This window comes from Pithys albifrons, chromosome 9, assembly GCF_047495875.1.
Source record: "Pithys albifrons albifrons isolate INPA30051 chromosome 9, PitAlb_v1, whole genome shotgun sequence".
Taxonomy (NCBI): domain Eukaryota; kingdom Metazoa; phylum Chordata; class Aves; order Passeriformes; family Thamnophilidae; genus Pithys; species Pithys albifrons.
Genome location: NC_092466.1, coordinates 12,790,494 through 12,810,507, shown reverse-complemented (window position 1 = coordinate 12,810,507; position 20,014 = coordinate 12,790,494). Strand labels below are relative to the sequence as shown.

Below are 20,014 nucleotides of genomic sequence, written 5' to 3'. Positions count from 1 at the left end.
ATTTTTATTGTTTTCGTGCCAGACAAGTTGTGTCAAGACTCAAGACTGCTGAACTGGAAAGCCTTGGACACTTGCTGACTTTATTTTAGAGAAGTGGTTCATCATACTGAATCTGGATTTGGTGGTTCAGTATGTTAGGCAGCATTATGGCAGGTTTTCTCAGCGGCAGAGGCCTTTAATCTGTTTTGAAGTATAGATTATTGAAGGCAAGTAATTGATAGGTTTCTTGTCATGGAAGCCTTACAGCAGGGGATTCATTAGACAAAGTAGTTTCTGAAACAAACAAACAAGCGCCATATACACTGTGGAGAGGAGTGCGTGTAAAATAAAGTGCATAAAGGAAATTCTTGTAAGACTGGAACATCACCTGTTTCCAAAGAAAATTTATTTTTTTCATTACTCTTTCTCCATCGCCTCTTCTGTTTACAAAATCAAAACAGTTTGTTAAATTATTCAGGTCATTTAGTTTTGTGTAAACTCAGCTTGAAATTGCGTTTTCCACAGGGACTGTATTGCCCTAAGGGAACTGCAATTCAGCCTCCCTATTTTTGCACTCTGTCCTGCAGACTGTCTTCCCTTTTTTTCATTCTCAACCAGCTGAGCTGCTTGGTGTCCTGAGGGACACCTGCCCCTGGGGTGTCCTGGGAAGCACAGTGGGATGTGTGGAGCGTGGCCCATAGGAGATGGGAACATTTCATATCTGAGCTGTATTCCCCAAGGGAGCAGTATGATCCCAGACAAAAATGCAGTTCAGCATTGAGCTGATTTGAAATTAATTTTGAGAAGATTAGTTTGATGAACAGAAAGAGTTTCATTTGGAACTATAAGGATGTTTTCCTTATTTTGACTCAATAATGCCTAACTGCAAGTTTTAGCTATTTCTGAATTATTTGTAACTTTATTTCCTTGTATCTCTTTTCCCCAGGAAAATATGTTTTCCTTTTCATTTTGGTTGCAGAATGGGCATTTTCTGTGGGGTAACGATTCTAGATTTCTCTCAGTTCTGGAGTAGATTATGTTTTTGTTTTGAAAAAGTATATAAAATGCAAAATCCTCAATTTTAAAACAAATTCATCTTCTAAAATAAACCACCAAAATTTTCATGTGAAATTACTCTGGCATGGAAAAAGCAGGGCTATGTGTTATGTTGACAAAAACAAGCTAAGCTTCTTCAACTACAAAACAGAAATTGGAATCAAATGTCTCAGCTTGAATCATTGTGTGTTTTTTCCTTTTTCACTTTTTTCCTTTGTGAGAATTCAGTTTTTGAAAATATGTCTAATTTTCATTATGGTTTGTTCCCTTCTTTTTCAACTAAAGCATTCAAACAATGCAATGTCTTAGAAAATGTGGTACTTGCCCACATCTGCCCCTGATGTCCCTGCTTCTGGTTTCTTCTGAGTATGGCTGGGGCAGCCTGATGTGGAGACCTCAGAATTGCCCCTTGAAAGGGTTTGAAGTTTCTTCAGCAAGACAGATGCACCCCATGAAAACAGCCCAGGAACCAGCTGTGTCTTTCAGGCTTTGGGTTGTGTCTTAACTGCCTGTGATGGTCCCTTGGCAGTTTTGTTTGCTCCAACGTGTCCTGAGGCAGCGTTTGGGAGGAAGGTGTTTTCACAGCTTTTCTTGGAAAGGTTGTGTGTTCAGACTCTCAGATGCTCTCTGGTTTTCACCAAACCGGTGCCAAAGTTGCCTTTATTGAATCTGATGTGCCTTGTCTCAAAAGCAAGTGGGGACAGAGTGAGAGCCACCGGGATTTGTGGTGCAGGAATGTTGCCTGGCCTGGGCCTACTTGGTGAATGATTTTATGCTCAGGTTGCTGTAGGTGACTTTGTCACCACTGCCTCAGGCAGCTCCTGCTATTTCCTGGAATCCTTGGTGAGATACTGCAAAGGGATGTTCACACTTCTGCTTTCTGTGCATTAACAACAAGGAGAGATGGATATTAGTCAGTCATCCCAGGGGAAAATCCAGAAAAGTCATACTAAACAATGTGCTTTTACTATGACTTTAAATCCAGGAGCTGAGTATGATTCAACCCACTTCTGTAAAGCTGGTGTTATCCTGAGATTTGCAGGGTTTATAATAGATATCTTAAAAATATATGGCATAGGACATCTGGGAAGACACACACAAAAAGCTGGGAAAATATGGATACTGCCTTTAGTTGCAATTGCAATTTAAGGTAAAATTACCCTGTTGAAATTTTACCAGGATATGGAGATTTTATTTCCTGTGCTTAGGGATGGATCCAGGATCCACTGAATTCAGTTGTCTTCAATGTGATTAGACTCTGGAACCAGAAAACTATCTTTGTGAAACCTTACCACAGTTGTTTCAATATTAAGGATGAATTATGGGCAGTGCAGGGCTAGTGCTGTGAAGCACGGCTTCCTAGAGACTCTTGAGAGAAGTCCTGTCTGATTGCCTGTGGGAATAGATAGAATATCCTAAAAATGTCACTCTGATCAGGTTTTAGCTGGGAGAAGGCTGCCCTGTTTCCCACACTTGGTATAAGGGAAGGAGGTACACAAACCATGCAGACCTTGCTCCTGTGTGTTGCAGCTGGCTCTTCCCCCTTTGTATGGGAAGGTGTGTGCAGGGTTTAAGTTGCAATAAAATGGATATTAGCCTTATTTCCCCATGGCATAACATTGGTTTAGGCTGACATGGACTTGCATATGCTGACTCAAAACTGCCTGGCTGGTTTCTTTTCACACCCTGCTGGAAGCAGCTTGACTTTTATCTTTCTCCTAAAGGTCTCTGCGTGTGGAAATAAAGTGACAAAATGCAATTAGGGATGGTGCAAGTGAATCCAGGAGAGAATGTGTGGAGCATCTATTCTAAAGCCATTAAGTTGGGTGCTGACTGCATAGTCACGTACCAAGGTCTCTTGCAATTTGAACAGGTTTTTTCCTGGTATTATGCTGACAGTAACTGACTGCTGCAGCAGGTGTGATATTGATTAATCTTTTGGCATTTTTCTGCAAGGCTTTATACTCCTCACCTGGCAGACTCTCAGCTGGGAAACCTGAGTGAAAAGTGTGCTGGGTCCCACTGCTGTGGGAGCAGGAAGAGAGGTGGTGACCTGGCTTTTGTAGTAGCAAAGATCCTGGTTGCACAGGAACACATTATCAAACTCAGCCATTTGGGTCACATCTCTCATTTGGACCCACCTTTTAGTCAAACTGCAATGGAAACTAGCCTGTGCTGAATCCTGCAAGGAGGAAACAATGCTGAAGTGTTAAAATGATGCAAAACAAAAATGAAGAGAAGCCTTGCTATCAGGGTGCATAACTGCCTTTGAGGGAGAGAAGGGCATTGGGCAGTGTAGCTCATAACTAGGAGAATTACATTTACCTGTGAAATCTGAGGTCAGAGCACCAAGATATAAGAGGGGAGTTATATTCCTCTGTGGTCCCCCATGTACTGCATAACTCCCCTCTCCTCTGACCTCAGTTTTGCAGGGACATGACTCAGGAGTGTTCTCCCCAAAGTCAGGGAGTCCTGAAGCCTCTGACTCTATCTGAGCACTGAAGACACAGCTGAAGTTTTGTCTTGCTCAGTGTCCAAGCAGAATGTCATGCTCTGTGTCCCTCTATTTTACCACTGCAGAAAGGTGATAGCATATAGAAATTCCCATGCTCTCGGGGTCAGTGACAGCAGATAGAGAGCAACAAAGCTCATTCTAGGCAAAATGGACTGTATTGTTGGATGAGGATCTACATAAATAAACTTGCCAGTTCTTTCCATGGAGATTAAAGAGTTAGTGGTAGATTGACTGCAATTTTGGATTGGGCTGTTTCTTGAATTCACACGGGCACATCCGATTCCATCCCTGACTTTGAATAACTGTAGTTGCAGAGAGGTCAGCTCACAAAGTCTGACTAATTCCTGTTGGCATGTTTTATTTCAAATGCAAAACATTTTGAGATTAAAATAAGTGTTAGTGGTTACTTTATCCCATAATACTGCATCTTTAATGGATAAATGCTAAGCTCTCCTCTAGGTGGTTTCAGATGCCTTGTGTATTGTTACAAAATCTAAAGGAAAACTTTTTTTCTCTTCTTTTCCCTTTCTCCCCCTCCCTCTCTTTCCCCTCCCTAGGTGATTCTCATTCTGACAAAGCTCTACGACTTCAACTTGGGGAGTGTTACGGAGAGTTCACTGTGGAGGTATGTGGATTGTAGAAATCATAGCAGCTGGCACGAAGGGGTTGCACTGTGTCTCTTGTAAAACTGGGGGCTCTCTGGGGGTGTGGGCATGTGGGTGGTATCTGAGTGCATCAGAGAAGGAGTTGGGAGAGAATCTGAGAAGTGGAGTTGCTTTTAACAAAAGAGATACATGATTAAGAACACATTCCTTTAATGAAGTGGAGTCTGCAAACGAGGGTTTCATGATGTAATGCCATTACCTTGGCACACAGAGGAGCTTGGTTTCATTCTCACCATTGAGTGTCCTTAGACAAGTCTCCTCATTCCTCAGAGTCTCTGCTGTGAGGCTGACAATGAGAACAGGCTCTATAGATGGTACATGCCTGCTAGAACAGTGTCTGAGGTGGCATACAACACAGTGTGGGATACAATCTTAGTCATGTTCCTCAGCCCTGTGAGCTGAGATGGTCATTTAGTAGTGAATCTGTGTTGCCCTGGGTTGTAAGCACAATAGCTGTTAAAGGACTAGAGATACCATAGTGGGGTGCTGGTGTCTTCTCCACTATGGATGTGCTTGGGTGGTGTCTCATACCTGACATGTTCCTAGTCTGGTGTGGGAGCTGGACTGTCCTGACCTGGGAAAGCATGTTCCTGGACAGAGTGTGTGTTTGTAAGTATGTGTTTGCATTTAAAATACAGACATAATTAAAAATCCCCTCAGACCCCAAACTTACCCATAAAAACAGGTCAGTTCCTTGACATTTGAAATCACCAAATAGTTTCATTCTGCCTGTGTGAAAAGGGTATGCCTTGGAGAGAATTGTTATCAGGTGCTTTTACTAAAGGGCAAAAAAAAAAAGGTAACTAGAGACTGGTGAGACCAAGTGCCTTGTTTCAGATTTACCTGGTGTATTGCAGCTATTGTGAAACCTGCTTAAAGTGTAGTTGGTGGAACTGTCAATGCATTGCAGCCACTGCTCAGGTGTGAGCAACTTCTTGGCAGATGATGTCTTGTAGTTCTCTCTTCCCAGGTAATTTAAAAGCCCCCATTTGGAGCAGATTTGTTCTGTAAATGCATTTAAGGGTTAATTGTTCATTAGAGCTCTTGAAACTTCTCGATTTGAGCAGTACTTAAAAAGCCTAATTGCTCTGTACCATGGTAATCTGCAAAAGTATAAATAACCATGCAGCTAATAAGAACGAACATGGTCTTTTCCACTTAGCCTGGTACTTTTCAAGGTATTAAAGCCTTAAAAACTTTTGCCTCTTTACCTAGTGTGCACAAATAGCACTGTGACTGTACTTAAAATGTAATTGCAAACCAATCTGCTCTGCATAAATACTGTAGCAAAAAGGCAAATCATGTCCTAATAGTGAGCCTGCAGCCTCACCTGAGCTCTGCAGCATCGTTTTGGAGTTTGTCAGAGTGACAGAAACATAATTCATCATCAGTACAATAAGAAGCATCCAGCGCTTGGCCAGCTGGGGAAACACACTGCTTTGTGGGAGTGCTTCAGTGTGTTCTGGGACACTTCTGCATCTTTTCTGGAGCGAAATAGGGGCCACTGTGGGGCTTGGAGACTCAGGGACGTTGGGAAGTCAGAACATCCCAGGTTCTTTTCCAAGGTCTGGGAGGAAAGCTTAGGGTAAGAGCTAGTAGGTAGAGTTCCTGGACTCTAAACTTTAGTTTCCCACTTGGAAAATTCTGGATTAAATCATGTTGTACTTCACAGGGGAGTGTGAAATCTTAGAGAGCAGATGTGGGTTTCTTTGGAAAGGACATGGTAGAAATAGATACTGAGCATAAGCCAGAGAAATACTCCTTTTCTCAGGATTTTCTCTTCTGTTTGCACATTGAGGCCCCCAAATCTTTGCATTACTTAAATTGCTGCTTTTCAATATTTTCTTTTAATTTTTGAGACCCTGAAGTTTTCGAAAGAAGGATTTGTCTCTGCAAAGTGAATATAAACCTCCTGGCAAGAGGTTTGCTTTCCTGTTACTTTTTGTAGACTCCTTCAAAGCTGTGTCTGAGACCCCAGATCTGATGGATCACAAACTGAATGCAACTTCAAGTAGTTATCAGAAGGAGACCTGCACGTTTCTGAGATGTTTTTTCTTTTTTTTTTTTTTTTCCCCCTTCTTCCCGTTTTCTGGAAATAGAACAAATCCCTTCTGCTAACCAGGAGTCCTGCCCATCTGAGCAGTGGTGCCATGTGATATCTATCCTGAACAGTTGCTTCCTCAAGAGAGAGTGGCTTTTGTGGCAGAGAGCAGTGAATCACAAGGCAGTGATTCAGAGAACGCTGAGACAGAGCGGAGTGCAGTGTAATCTCCACACACCATCTTGGCTCCACCTGCCTCATGCATCAAAAGCCCCATCTCAGTTTGCTCTGGGTTAGAGCATGAGAGGCTTCTTTTAATGGAAAACTGAACTGTCATATGAGAGAAATTTCTAATCTCTGCATCTAAATACAAAGACAAGTAAATCAATAAGAAAATATCCTGAATGTAATTAAAAAAGGGAGTGAGAGCAACAGAGGAAGAGAGGAGAATTAGAAGTTACATTGGAAACTGCTCCTGTATCAGGCTTATACGAGTTTAGACAGAGGAATTGTTAGTCCCCATTTGAACGCAGGAACACAGACATTGCTCTAATATCCAAATTCATGCTTCTGGGGTTCAATCACAGAAAAAGCCTCTATTGCTACTGAAGCAGCCAGCCTTGAAACAGACAGTTTCAAGGAAAAGACACAAGCCCACACACCCCCTCCTCCTTGTGAATACCACATCTCTTCTTTGTCACAGGAGATACCTGTCAGTTGTGGTTCGGATTTTTGTCTTTCCCACTGAGTTGAGTGGTGGTGATAGTTTTTCTCTTATGAAAGGATGCTACTTCATTGCTACTTAACATACTTGTGATGGTGTGAGATGTTTATGAATTTGTGGAGAGAGAGTTTTTCGTAGGTCAACAAATATAGCTGTAAATATTATTTAAGCTTTTAAACATGCAAACCCTACATCAGTTCTCATTGCTTAGCAAACTATCTACCTGTGCATTTGAGAGTCCAGCTGCATCCTGACCACTATAAGTAAAAATTGGATTAAGGGATGGACATATGCTTTCTGTAAATTCTTTTTTTTTTTTCCACTACCACCTCCATCAACAGAAAGAAAACAATGCTCCCTCCCAATTTGTAAACTTAGATGTTTTTAATTTGAAGTGCTTTTGTGGCACCTCTAATTCCCAAATCCTCTGCAGAACAGGGCCCTTGCATCAAACGTCATTGTCAATCAGGAGTTGAAGGGCTATGTTGGGGGTTTTTGCGAGGGAGAAGGTTTTTTGTTTGTTTTGTTTTGTTTGCATTGTTGTCTCTTTTTCTGTTGAAAATTTTATTAGGAAGAAGAGAGAGTGGACCATCTATCTAATGGCTTATTTCTTCAAATGTCTCTGTTTATAACAGTCCCAAATCTTCCCATGGAATTTGTGACTATGATAAATAAGTTTTGGCTTCAGGTTTGTTGTGTACATATATGTTATATGGGGAGTTCTGTAAGTTGTGTGGTAGGCACCAAGACTGTTCATTAGTTAGTCCTAGTGCTGTCCAACTGGACTTCTTGTGTTTTGAGTGGGAATATAAGGAGGAACATATCAAGCTCCTTTTCTTATTTTGTAGGCCTCATTGATTTCATAGGTATTACAAGCAGAGGAAGAACGCTTCCTCCTTTATTTCTCATTCTGTCTCCTGTTTAAGCTGTACTTTACTGACAGAATTGTGTGAACATGACAATCTGATAAGTATTTAAAGTTGCTATTGTAATATTTAAGATGTTTTCAGCTGTTTCAGCCAGTGTGGGTTGAACAGTTTCTTTCTGCTAAAATAACTGAAATAAAAGTTTTTCCGCTGTTGCCTTTTTTAGTATCCAAGAATGTATTAATTTATTTTATTTATTTGGATTGCAGTAGCTAAAAAGATAGCTTCCCTCTCAAGGGAGCTTTCAATCTCAGATGAATACAGAGAGACAAGAGGGTGAGCCAGCAGACAGGAGAAGCACAAGTTAGCAGGGCGGTATTTATGATCAATGAGATAGCTGTGACTGCAACACATCAGCTAATTGGGCAGTGGGGAGCAGTTCAGATTTTCTTCCAAAGTGCAAGCACTTGCATGTGTCAGCTCTGAGTCCCTGCTCCCATTTTACCCGGCTCTGATGGGTCCCCTGGAGTTGCCCTCCTCTGGCTGTGGTCCCAGCTAAATTATCTGATGGCACATAATGCCAGCCCATGTATTAACCCATTCTCAATACTGGAACTGACTCTTTCTGTTTAAGAGGTTTAAATGCTGATGAAGGAATTTTTACATATAGTCCTTGTTTTCTTGTTTATTAACCAAGAAATTATGTTTCCATGGCAGCAGTCAAAAATCCCCAGGCATTTTTAACTCTTGTGGCTGTAAAATGCCTAAAGAGGTTGGGCTGTTGTCTTAGTCTCTGTGTTGAGTTAGAAAAAAAAAACCAACCCACCAACCTTTCAGCTTTTTAATAGAGACAGCTGCAAAATACAGCAGCTGCAACCTTAGCTTGGAGCAGAGAGGAGTAAAACCCCTCAGCTTGGTTGCAAGCTGCTTTATGTTGTGCATTGCTCTTTCATTCAGTTCTGTTTGAATTTCCAAAGGGCTTTAAGCTGTTTCCTCCCATGGCTTTGCCTCTTAAGCCTCCCACAGTCTCCAGAGACCCTCAGCATGTTTCAGTGTGCCTCTAGCATTTGTTGCCTTTGCAAAATTTCACAGCTCCCACGGATTTCTGTGCCCTAGGTTAGTGTGTGGCACATGAAGCTGGTTTCAGATAGCGCTGCTCTGTAGGTGTGAAAAGGTGGATGTGGTGTGAAGGGCCAGGTGTCCCCTTGGAAAACGGGATTAATCTGCTTGCTCCAAATGTAGCAGCCTCCAAGACTGGTGCGTAAGAACTTAGGGTTCAGGAGATGCAATAAGCCTGTCTCAAATTTCCGTATCATCCTCTGTGAAACAAGCTAAACCTGAAATAGGTCATGGCACAGCCAGAACTTTCTTAAGTGTTTCTATCCCAGTGGCACTACATTATTTAGACTGTGCTGCTGGGAATGGCGACTTCTGGTTTGTGCCACAACCTCTTGCTTAGTACTGGTCAGGCTCCACTGGGGCATTGTAGTTTTTCTGGAGTTTGCTATATTGAAATGCAGTCTCCACTCAGCCACCATGACCAGCTGACATCTCCCTGCAGTATTGTCAAATTTGATTACATTTATAATTTTCCACTTTTGTGCTGACAACGTGGATCCTAGATACATGATATTTTCTGGATGATTGTATGCAGGCGTAAAATTAATGGAGCTGATTTTCAAAGTAATGCTTCCCATTATTGCATCTTATTTGGCACTTTTTAACAATATTGCAAAATGCAGAAATCTTGTGCTGATGAGGAGAAAGGTTTCTTGTATGTGCAGTCAGCCATCAGGGTATGGAGGGAAGGAGCCAGGCTTGTGTGCAAGCACAGAAGTTGGACCAAGGGTTGGACTTGATGATCTCGGAGGTCTTTTCCAACCCAATCGATTCTATAATTCACATCCCTGACATCTCTTGGATTTGAAAACTAGGGTAACCAAAATTTTGCATCTCCACTGCTGCTGTTTGTTAACATGTATAAACAGCCTAGCTTGATGATAGCTGGATTTTTCAGGCTATGGGAGCCAACTGTGGAAATTTTTGTGCTTGAGAGCTGTTAGATGGAGTTTACTGAAGAATTAAGGGAATGGGGAACTGCAGCAGGTGACCACAACATGAGATGAGAGTTGTTCCTCAGGACTTCCAGCCCCCTGAGCTGCAATTAATGTACACCTTCAGCAACGTCTGAGAATAATGCAATTCTTCATCTCCAGTATTCTTGATGATTAGTCATTTCCCCACAGAGTGTGATCCAGTTTACCCTGTCTCAGCACAGCTTGGCTCTCAGTCATAGATGCCATGGATGTCATCTTGGCATGGGAGTGATGCTTAAACTCTTTAGGAGATGCACAGTAGTTGCATGGCCCACTCCTGAGCTAGCTGCTGCCAAATGAAGATTGTGCCCCTTGGTTTTGTAGTGTGATCTTAACAAACCCTTCATTGTGGACACCGGAAAACATTTGTAAGGGATTCTTTGGATTTGCTTGGGCTGTGTGTGGCTAAATGTCAAGATCCATGGTATTTAAAAAAATCCAAACATTCAAGGAGTTGAACAGAATGATCCAAAGGTTTATCCCTCCTCGAATGTCCCAGACAGTCCCAGGTAGTGTCCAAACCATACGTTCTTTGTAGTTCAAACTGGAAGGAGGTACTGACTTTGCAACAAAGGGATAATGTGAGTGAAAACGGTTTGAAATGTTTTGGGAACCAGTAATGAAAACTAATTGGCTTAAATTCCGGGCTATATTTTAGACTTAAGTTAACTCAGAAATGGTAATAAAAATAAGACTTCATTCTTTAATTCTTTCTTTCGCTCTTTAAGTGTAAGACTAACCTCTGTAGAGAGGTTTCAATTATTTTCTTCCTGATGCTTCGCTGGTCTTGTTACATCCCACAGGATTTTCCATCAAGGGAATAGTAACGTTCACAGCTTTGCTTTCTGATGGTTCCTTGCCTTAACAAGTAATCATGTTAATGTTTCCTCAGAGATGGTGGAGACTGAGGGGCACAATGCAAAATCATGTGAAAAGTAGTAGCCCAGCAAATGAGAGTCTAAAAGCCTTTGTATGTATCTTGGGATGCTATGTGGATTGATGTCCCACCTTTGCTTATTCAGATGTCTTATTCATCCTTTTTCATGGAGCTCATTTGTCTTTTGTGAACCAGCCTTCTGGCTAGTCCATTTGTTGTCTCTCTTAATTGTTTCATCAATGACCTTTCTGTGGGGGTGGGGATGTCATCAGACAGGGGGCCTTTTGGATTTATTAATTTTTTTTTGTGTGGCAAGAAAGCTCTGAGACTAATTGCCAAGACTTCCCAGAAGATATTAGTTTACAAATTTTAATGACACTTATGATTTATTAATGTGCTTCCGCCTGCATCTGCTCATCCCTATTCCTTGGTGGAATTCCTGCTGAATTGGAGAGAATTAATAAAAACAGAGCTTCCGACCGTAATAGTGTTTTAGCTAGTTTGTTAATTCAAAAAATAAAAACATATTCAGATTGCTTTATGCATATCTGGAAGACTCTGAAAACAGAGCTAAGTCTTAGCTTTGGCTAAATTCTGCCCCAAAATTATAAGGTGAGGGCGTTGCATAGTGTTGGCACAGAAGTTCATATTTACATGTGCTACACATCCCCTCTCTGTGCTCCACTCACACATCTTTTGCAGCTTGGATGTAGAGCTGCTTTGCTGAGGTTGTAGACCTTCGAACACGTGGCTGTGGGAGGACCATGATGGTCGGTGATGGTGGATGGATGCTGCAGACATGTCTGTGTGAGGAATGTGCTCATTGAATGTACATACATTTTGATCTCAACAAAACTGGGTTATTGGGATGCTCCTGTTTATACTTAATTGTTTTTTAATAATAATGTGAATTTTTGATATGTCTTGTTTTCTGGCTGGAGACAGAGAAGCAAGAAGAAAAGGCAATTTATCAAATTCCTAACTTCTTGAGGGAATGTTCTTGGGGCAAGGATGGAATTCCTTATAAAATATGGAGAGAAAAAATGTGCTGGGTTTTGTTTTAATTTTCCATGAGTCAGGTAAGAGGCCCAGCCATCCCTCTTTTCTTCCCTCCCACATAATCCTTGAATTATTTATACTCTGCAAAAGAGCTTCAACAGGAGAAACCAAAAATCTCTCCAGGGAGAGACTGATTCTAATCTTATGTGTGGAAGATCCAAGTTCAAGCCCTTGCTCTGAATAAGTATAAAGAAAAGTGCTTTTTTATTCCTCAAGTAATTAAATTGTGTAAGTCATTGCTACGGGATGTTGTGAGGCAGAAATAATAAAAGCATAAATGGGTTTCAAAAGGAGGTTCAGTGAATTAATGGAGATATTTCTGCTGGTGGCTGTAAAATATGATAGTGTGGCAGTAGCCTATGGTTTACATTCATTATGATATAACATTGAAGGAAGAGACAAGTCTACAGCTTTTGGATCAGAGTTACAGAAATGTGTTCTATTTTTTGTTACTTATTCATCAGCAATGAGTTATTAATACTTTAGGTTTTCTAATGGAATAGCTGGGGTTGTGCTGGAGACATAATATGGCACAGTATTTTAGTGGTTTTGGGATTTGGAGATCTCTAAGTCAAGAGCACTGTGTGAGAGACCATGGGAAGAAATCATGCTGTCTTATATCTCTTCCATATACTTTCTCCAAAATATTCTGTGGCAGATGAGCAGGTAATACAAATTTTTGGTGTGTCTATTGCGGCTGTTTTACTCAACCAAGGGATTTGAGTCTTCTACATTACAGGTAGACTCTCCCTCAGTTGCTTAGCTGGTGTCTGTCTTGGATGCTGTCACCTTTTCTAAGCAAATTTATTTTATTGGACTAAAAGTTCTCTTTGAAACTGTAGTTCAAAAAAACCCCACAATAAATCAAACCAAAATAAATCAACAAAAAATACCTTTGGCATAATTCCTTTTTGAGCCATTTTTTTAGGCACTTAACTAGGGCAACAGAAACTTTAACCTGCCCAGATCTCTAGTCATTCCATTCCAGAAAACTAGATGTTAAAATGGGAAAATTAGGGAATTCATTTCAAAAAGATATTTCTGGTGTTGATATAATCATGAGGATCTCAGTGTGAATTAATGTAATTTGTTGTGGAAAAAATTAAAGTGTTCTAGAGAACTGGAAGAATTTGCTTGTCCCTGTTTTTTCAGTTTATATATGCTATATTTAATATAATTTTTCTCTCCTTGTTGGTGAATTTCTTTGATTATGAGCTCCTAAGAAGAGAGACACCCTATCTCATCAAAAATGTACTTTGAGCTCTGGTCATGTTTCAGGGAATTTGGTGGAGAAGGTCAGAAGAAGCTTTGCCAAAAAGCAAATGTGTTTTTGAAGTCTTACCAACCCCATGAAGTCATCTTGTCAGGGTTGGCAGGTAAAGTGTGTTTTGTAGTGCTTTGCCTACTTGTTTAGAAAGTAGCAAAGCTGCATTCAGGAGGGAGTTCATAGCCAAGAACCTGCTGCAGATCCTGTGGTTTGTTGTGACTTTTGCTGCATCAGCAGAGCTGCACCTGTTAACAGGAATTGGTTATTTCTTTATCATTTGGAGCAGCAATTCCATTGCTCTCATTAGAGAGCTGCTCCTTTGTTGAGTTATCTCATCTTACATTCTAATTAGATTTGGATGTCGATTGCAAAACTTTTTGCAGGAAGCCACACTTAAAGATGAATTTTTTTGGCCTTACTAATGTCTTTTTCTGAATGCTCTCTACTGTGCAGAGGAGATTTGTTGGCACAGGTTAGTAGTGGATGCATTCAGTGTGAGTATGTGCCAATATTAATGAAAACCACACATTAAATTCACTTATAAATACGCAAATAGATAATTGCAAAATAAAACTTTCGTAATAAATTACATAAGGACTTCTGTACTAGATCTGATCTAGTAGGATTGGGAAAACCTGAAAAAATATGCCCAGAAAAGAGTATGGTAAAAATCTTACAAAATTACATGGTGTGGATAGGGTGTCTGCCAAAGCAAGGGGGTGGAGCATCTCCTGTATGAGGGACAGGCTGAGAGGGAGCTGTTTAGTCTGGAGTGGAAGCAGTGGAGCTCATCAATGTGTGTCAATACTTGAAAGCCAGGGGCAAAGAAGATGGAGCCACACTCTTCAGTGTCTGCCCAGTGACAGAACGAGAGACAATGCATAGGCACAAACTGAAACTCAGCATGTTTCCTCTGAATATAATGGAAAACCTTTTTAATTGTCTAGGTGACTGAACCATGGCACAGGTTGCCCAAGGAGGCTGTGAAGTCTCCATCCTTGGACATATTCAAAAGCCATCTGGGACTGATCCTGGGCCGCTCTCTCTAGGTCTCGCTGTCTCTACTCTGCTTGAGTAGGGGGTTGGATCAGATGAGCTCCAGAGTTTCCTTCCAACCTCAACAATTCTGTGATTCCATGAAGAATAAAGGAGCATTGGACAAAGGTTCAGAGCAAGTAGAAGAATTTGGTTCTTAGGACAATATGTACTTAATCTGTGGATCTCCTTGCTGGAGCTTGTTTTTACCCATGTGAACATGTAATGTTCATGCAGAGTTTAGATGAGATCCTAGAATCAGAACCAAAATCTGTCAGGAATTATATTGCATGCAGAGACTTCATCCGTGGCTCAGAATGTTCCCTGGCCTCTGACCAGTTGGCCAGAGAGAAATACTGCCACATACTCTCTAGGCAGTCAGGCCTAAGTAAGGAGCAAGCAGGTTCTTGCACCCAGCAGTTTCTGTGTTGCTGCCACCTTGTGCTTGCTGCAGGATGGAATGCCCCTGTCACCTCTATGACTAGGCTCTGCATCAGCTTACATGGTTTCTTTCTCTTTAACCAAGCTGTTACTTTCCTTTCTCTTCTCATCTCCCTCCTCTTTTGACTTTTCTGTTCTTTCCAATTAGGCTTCAGATCAGGTCATAAATCTTTGTACAGTGGCTTGTAGAATTTAGTACTTTAACATGGGATGTATGTGTTTATATTGGTGGTTTTGGTTTTGTTTTTTTTGCATATGCACTGCCATTTTATAATGGTGGTAAATAATATAAAGGATGGAAAAACATTGTTAGAAAACCTGCAAGAAATACTTCTATCTTTCTTGTAGTCTGGTTTGCCTCTCATTATCTCTGTGGTGTATTCATTAGACTTCTAATGTAGTTAATAAGTGCCCATATCAAGTGGTCACTTCTCCAAATAATATTTACAAAGGGCTACATTCCTCCAGCCTGGAAGGCAGCCTTTGATTTATTTACTTACCACATGTGCTTCATCTGTAAAATCTGTCAGCCAGTTTTTTACACCCCGACTAAGTGAAAATGAAAGTTCCTGTAAACTACTAGATCATGGGAAGCTAGTGCATTTTAACATGTAGGATTTCTGCCTCTGAATAAAGACTATAAAGGCTTAGTGAGACCTTTCTGCAACCAGATTGTTAGAGCTCGCTTCTGTGTCTTTAAGGCCAGTCACTTTAGAAAATTTTTTCCATATATGTTAGTAGTTGCTTGTATAAAGTTATCCCTGAAGCTTTCTGTCCAGAAGCATGAATCTCGCAGCAGGCTATCTGCAGGAGCTGGGCATTCAGCATCCTGCAGTTCTAGTCAGAGATGCAAATGTGGTGGTGTACTGGAATAATTGAGGGATATTATTCTACGATAAATCTACTAATGTCATATGGCATCTGTAACAGGATTGTTACATGTTATTTTATGGATCTTGTAGTCTAGCTCAGGGGATCTGTGAGAATGATCATAAGAGGAGGCTGGTAATAGTCCAAGATGGTTGAGCTGTTAATACAGCTGTTACTGCCAAGGCTTACCCCAAAGTTAGGTAGTGGTTTTGCAAAGGATTGCGAGATGCACTGTGAACTTACCTGGGTGCATTTAAAATGCAACAGTCTCCAACTATTTGTAACCACTGCCAGGAGTGCAGGGCACTCCTTTGTACAAGTCCTAGAAGTTCCAAAGCCACCCAGGGAGAAGTATGCAGAAAGAAAGGGCAATCCATTGCCGGCACCTGAGTTCCAGCCTTATGGCGGTCTGAAGCTCACAAGGAGTAATCAGCCCCATGGGAAGAGAAATGCATTTAGTATCGGTCCTCTTGCATCTCTTTCTCTGAAACAATAGAAATTGAAGTGATTTGGAAGGAAGCCTGGTTGCTGGTTATTGGTCCTGAAGGGGGCAGAGCAAGAAGCAGGTTCAGAAGTCAGGAACAGCTTGGTGAAGAGTAGTCCACACACAGGGAATAGGTCCCAGATCTTGGTGTGGGAACAGGAGGATCATACAACATCCATCAGCACCAAGAGATGTATGAGTTCCCTTGAGGACTTCAGTAGACTATGATCCATCTGTGGTTCATGTGTAATTACTCCAGGGATCACAGAAGATGCCCCAGACACAGGTCTCTGTACAGCCAATATATGTGAGGCCTTGTCTTTTCTTTGGGTTACATGCAGGTGTAAGTGTGGCTGAGGCAGTAAGACCAAGGCAGTAAGACCATCTGTTAAAATGTAAGATTTCAGAGATAATGTTATATTGCCATGGAGTAGTTAAGCTACAGAGTAAGCAGTGGACCATGGTACATCATTCAGTGTGCCTCTAGCAGAGTAGAGAGTAAATGTCCCATGGAAGATTAAAATCCCATTGGTTCTATTATCTGTAACCAATAAAGGTAAAAGGGATGTCTCCGAGGAATACAGAGCTAACAGAGCACATTTAGCTTTGTACTTAAAATAAGTGTGTGTTTTCTATTTTGTACAAGGCACGGGAAACAAAGCAAGAAGAGCTTTGGTGTTTGTTTTTTTCTTGAAGAGTATTTGGCAGGTGAGACTGTCATGAACCATTTGCCTCTCTGAGGACTTGGAGAGTGGTTCGCACCAGTGCTACCTAATCATAGGGGCTGAGGGATATTAGTCACATCACTTGAAAAGTTTGTATAAGTTTGTTGTCCTATGGCATTTTAACAGTGATAAGCACAAATCTGGCTACGTAGGAGAACAAGGCCCTGTCACAGTGTTGGGAGACTTATTAGAAGTCCATATTTTGTTTTTGGAACTGTTCCTATTAAATAGTGACAATTCACATAGTTTGCTTGGGCATAGATGAGGGTGAACTTAAGTAGGCTGTGGTCTCATTTAGTTGTTGAGATATTTCTAACCCAAGCAGGATACATGATGTGGTTCATCATGGAATGTCCTCTGCTGCATAACATATGAGAAGACTCAGAGTTATCACTGTGCTGATGTGAGAATGGTGCTCTTTCTTGGAATGTAATAGCAAACTTGTTCTTCTTGTGTCTGTCTGGTTCCAGAGCATCCCTGGATGTGGCGCCTTGCAAACAAGCCCACCTGGCAAATCAGGCAATTGGTTTAGTACCTGCACGGCTAGGAAGCTTTTGAGACATGGCTGGCAGTGCCATTGTTGAGGAGCTCAGGTCTTATGGAAAAGTGGGTTCTCAAACCCTTTAGTACCAATGTTTCAACTTTCTATTGTTACAGTCTCTATCAGTTGCAGAAAATAAAAGTAGAATCCTTTGTTCTAGGGCTCCTTTCTTGTGGATTGCCTCAGCTTTGTTGGTCATTGGTCTCATCCTCTGTGACAAAAAACATTACAAATGCCACAGTAGGCTGTGTTGCAACTTCTTATCTTCAAAAATGACATTCATAAAGGTTAATAATTGGAATGAGCTCTGGCAGTTACTAATTAGCCCCATTACACAATCAGCTCACATTCTGGCAGCATTAGGCATACTTAATCAGTCAATTATCATTGATCTTGGAAAGTGGTGCTCAAAAGTTAGCATAAGGTGCCTTTGTGAGTGTAGAGAGGAAATTTGACACTATCACAGTGGTCAGACTGCTGGGAACATGTGGTTTGAGGGACCAGTGTTGTGTACCTGTGATGGATGGATTGGAATTAAAATCAGATAGCATAGACTCACCTTCAAACAGGCATAAATAGGTCCTATCACTGTCTGGTTTTGCCATTTCAAACACTAGAGCTGCCCAGAGAGAGAGCTGGCTTGGGGGAAAAATGGATTTAATGACTTCAATGAATTTCAGTTAAATTGATGATTCACAAGCTTTTCAAAGAACAGCTGAAGCATAAGCTATTATTTTCTTTGGGTTTACTTTTCTTCATATGATTAATATTTCTCAAGGTAAGGAAGTTGTAAACAAGATAGGGAGACACCAAAGGATTTTAAATTCTAAAGGATTTCCCTTCAGAAGTATTGCATAAAGTGACCTTAATCTCATGAATCTAAATGTTGTGATTGTTTTGCACTGTCAGACGCTCAGAGCTGTGGAGCCTTTGCTGTTTGTGCTGGCTCAGAGTGCAGAGGGAGCAGGCCTGGCTGCTGCACAGAATGGACCTGGTTTTCTAGCCAGTGTTTGGCTCTTCCCAACTTGAGTGTGGGCAGGACATGCATCTCTTCTAAAACCATCTGTTATTTGTTCCTGGTCAGGAAGGTGTGCAGTGATGCGTGGCCCACGCAAGCAGGGATGGTGGCTACAGTCCAGTGTGTGAAGGAGATTTTCCAGATCTCTGAATAGGAAATGAATGTGTGGAGTGGAGGCGATCAGGGCTGACATGCTAGTCTCTGCTCCTTGTTGCTTCCCTTGTATAATTCTGTGTTTTGGCTGTTTAAGGTATGGTCTGCAATGCTTGCAAATTCACAAGGAATTGCTTACACCTGCATAAAACGAGAAAGCTGTCAACAACATGGTGGAATGTAAGGGCAGTTAAGGATACTGTGAAAGTAAAGAAACTTGTGTAGATGCAAGGGCGAGGAAAAACATGAGTTGCAGTTGCTTCCTCTTTGGAGTTTGACCCAGAGCCTCTCTTTGTTTAGGATAAGGAAAAATGCTTTGTGATTATTTTGGAATGCATTTTTAACCTTTCTCTTCTGCTGCTTATTCTCTAAAATTTTAATTGTGGACAAATGATCTAGAAAAAAATCTGGTTAGAATCTTCCAGGCTGAGTGTTTCCTCAAAACCATCTTATTTCTTGGAACAGAAATCTGAGAATACACTTCAGGGCTGGCTGAAATCACAACATCGATTCCTTTCCTGTGTCCTAACTCTCACCTTTGCTCTTGGCAAAAGTCTGCAAAGGGTCTTGGAAATAGGGACAAGAAGAAAACATGACAGGTCAACTCTGATTCCAGCTTTTGCAAAACGTTAGCCCAATGCAAAGGGATTTGTCTAAAAAACACTTGATCGTACATCTGATTCCAGAAGTAGTAGAAAGTGAGTGGAAGAACAAATAGTCCAGACCCCTAATATTTCCCTGCTTGCTATTAAAGTCATGTAAGCTGCAAATGCTTTTCAGAAGGGTAAAGGGAGCCTGGTAGAAGAAATGTGAAAAAATCATTGCATTGCTACAGATTGTACAATGGTTATTTAATCTGGACAGAGGAAATATGTAGAAGAACCTAATTTAGACATAGGTCACTAATATAGGATCCAAATCTGGAGACAGTTTGACTAGATGACCTTTAAAGGTCACTTCCAAACCAAACTACTCTATGATTCTAAAGAAGTCAGAGTGTTTTCAGGCACTTTTCCAGACTTTGGGTCAGGTCTTGTCTTGTAAAAGTAATGAAGGGAAACATGTCTTCATGTATCAGGTACTTAGCCTGAGAAACTCCCCATAGCAAAACTATGGGGCAGCCTGGTAGAAATCTGTGCCTCAGGAGAAGCTGCTGTCTGGGCTGGGTGTCAGGGCAGAGCTCTGGCACCTGGGTGCAGGTGCTGTGCTGCAGAGCTCAGGCAGGGGTTTCCTCTCAAAGTCTCCAGTAAGGCATAACCTGTGTGGGTACATATGGAAGTGAGAGATGTGCTTTAAGGAATACGCAAGACTCAGGTCTCAGGACCGGCAAATAGCTCTGATGTTCTGCTGTATAACAAATGATATCACCTATGGAAGTGTGCCTTGGTATGGCAACAAATACTATGGTAACATCTATAAGTGGAGCTAATTTTAGGAAAGAGGTGCCAGGCTATAGTAGCTCAGTTAAGAAAAAAACCAATTGGACACTTTCTTCTTACAGTAGTCCTGTAAATATGCAAATATATACAGTATAATCATCCCCCCCCATCCCCCCATTATATATTCTCTTCTCCAGTTACTGAGTAATTTGCAGCAATGTAG

At 41.3% G+C, this 20,014-nt stretch overlaps 1 protein-coding gene across 1 annotated transcript in view; it reads left to right on the top strand.

Moving 5' to 3' along the window:
* The window catches only part of SORCS3 (sortilin related VPS10 domain containing receptor 3), a 279,510-nt gene that overhangs the window by 82,439 nt on the left and 177,057 nt on the right, over window positions 1-20,014 (top strand). The window contains exon 2 of the mRNA XM_071563732.1: window positions 4,108-4,175. Coding sequence (XP_071419833.1) covers window positions 4,108-4,175 — 68 coding nt within the window. The remainder of the gene's footprint in view (window positions 1-4,107; window positions 4,176-20,014) is intronic.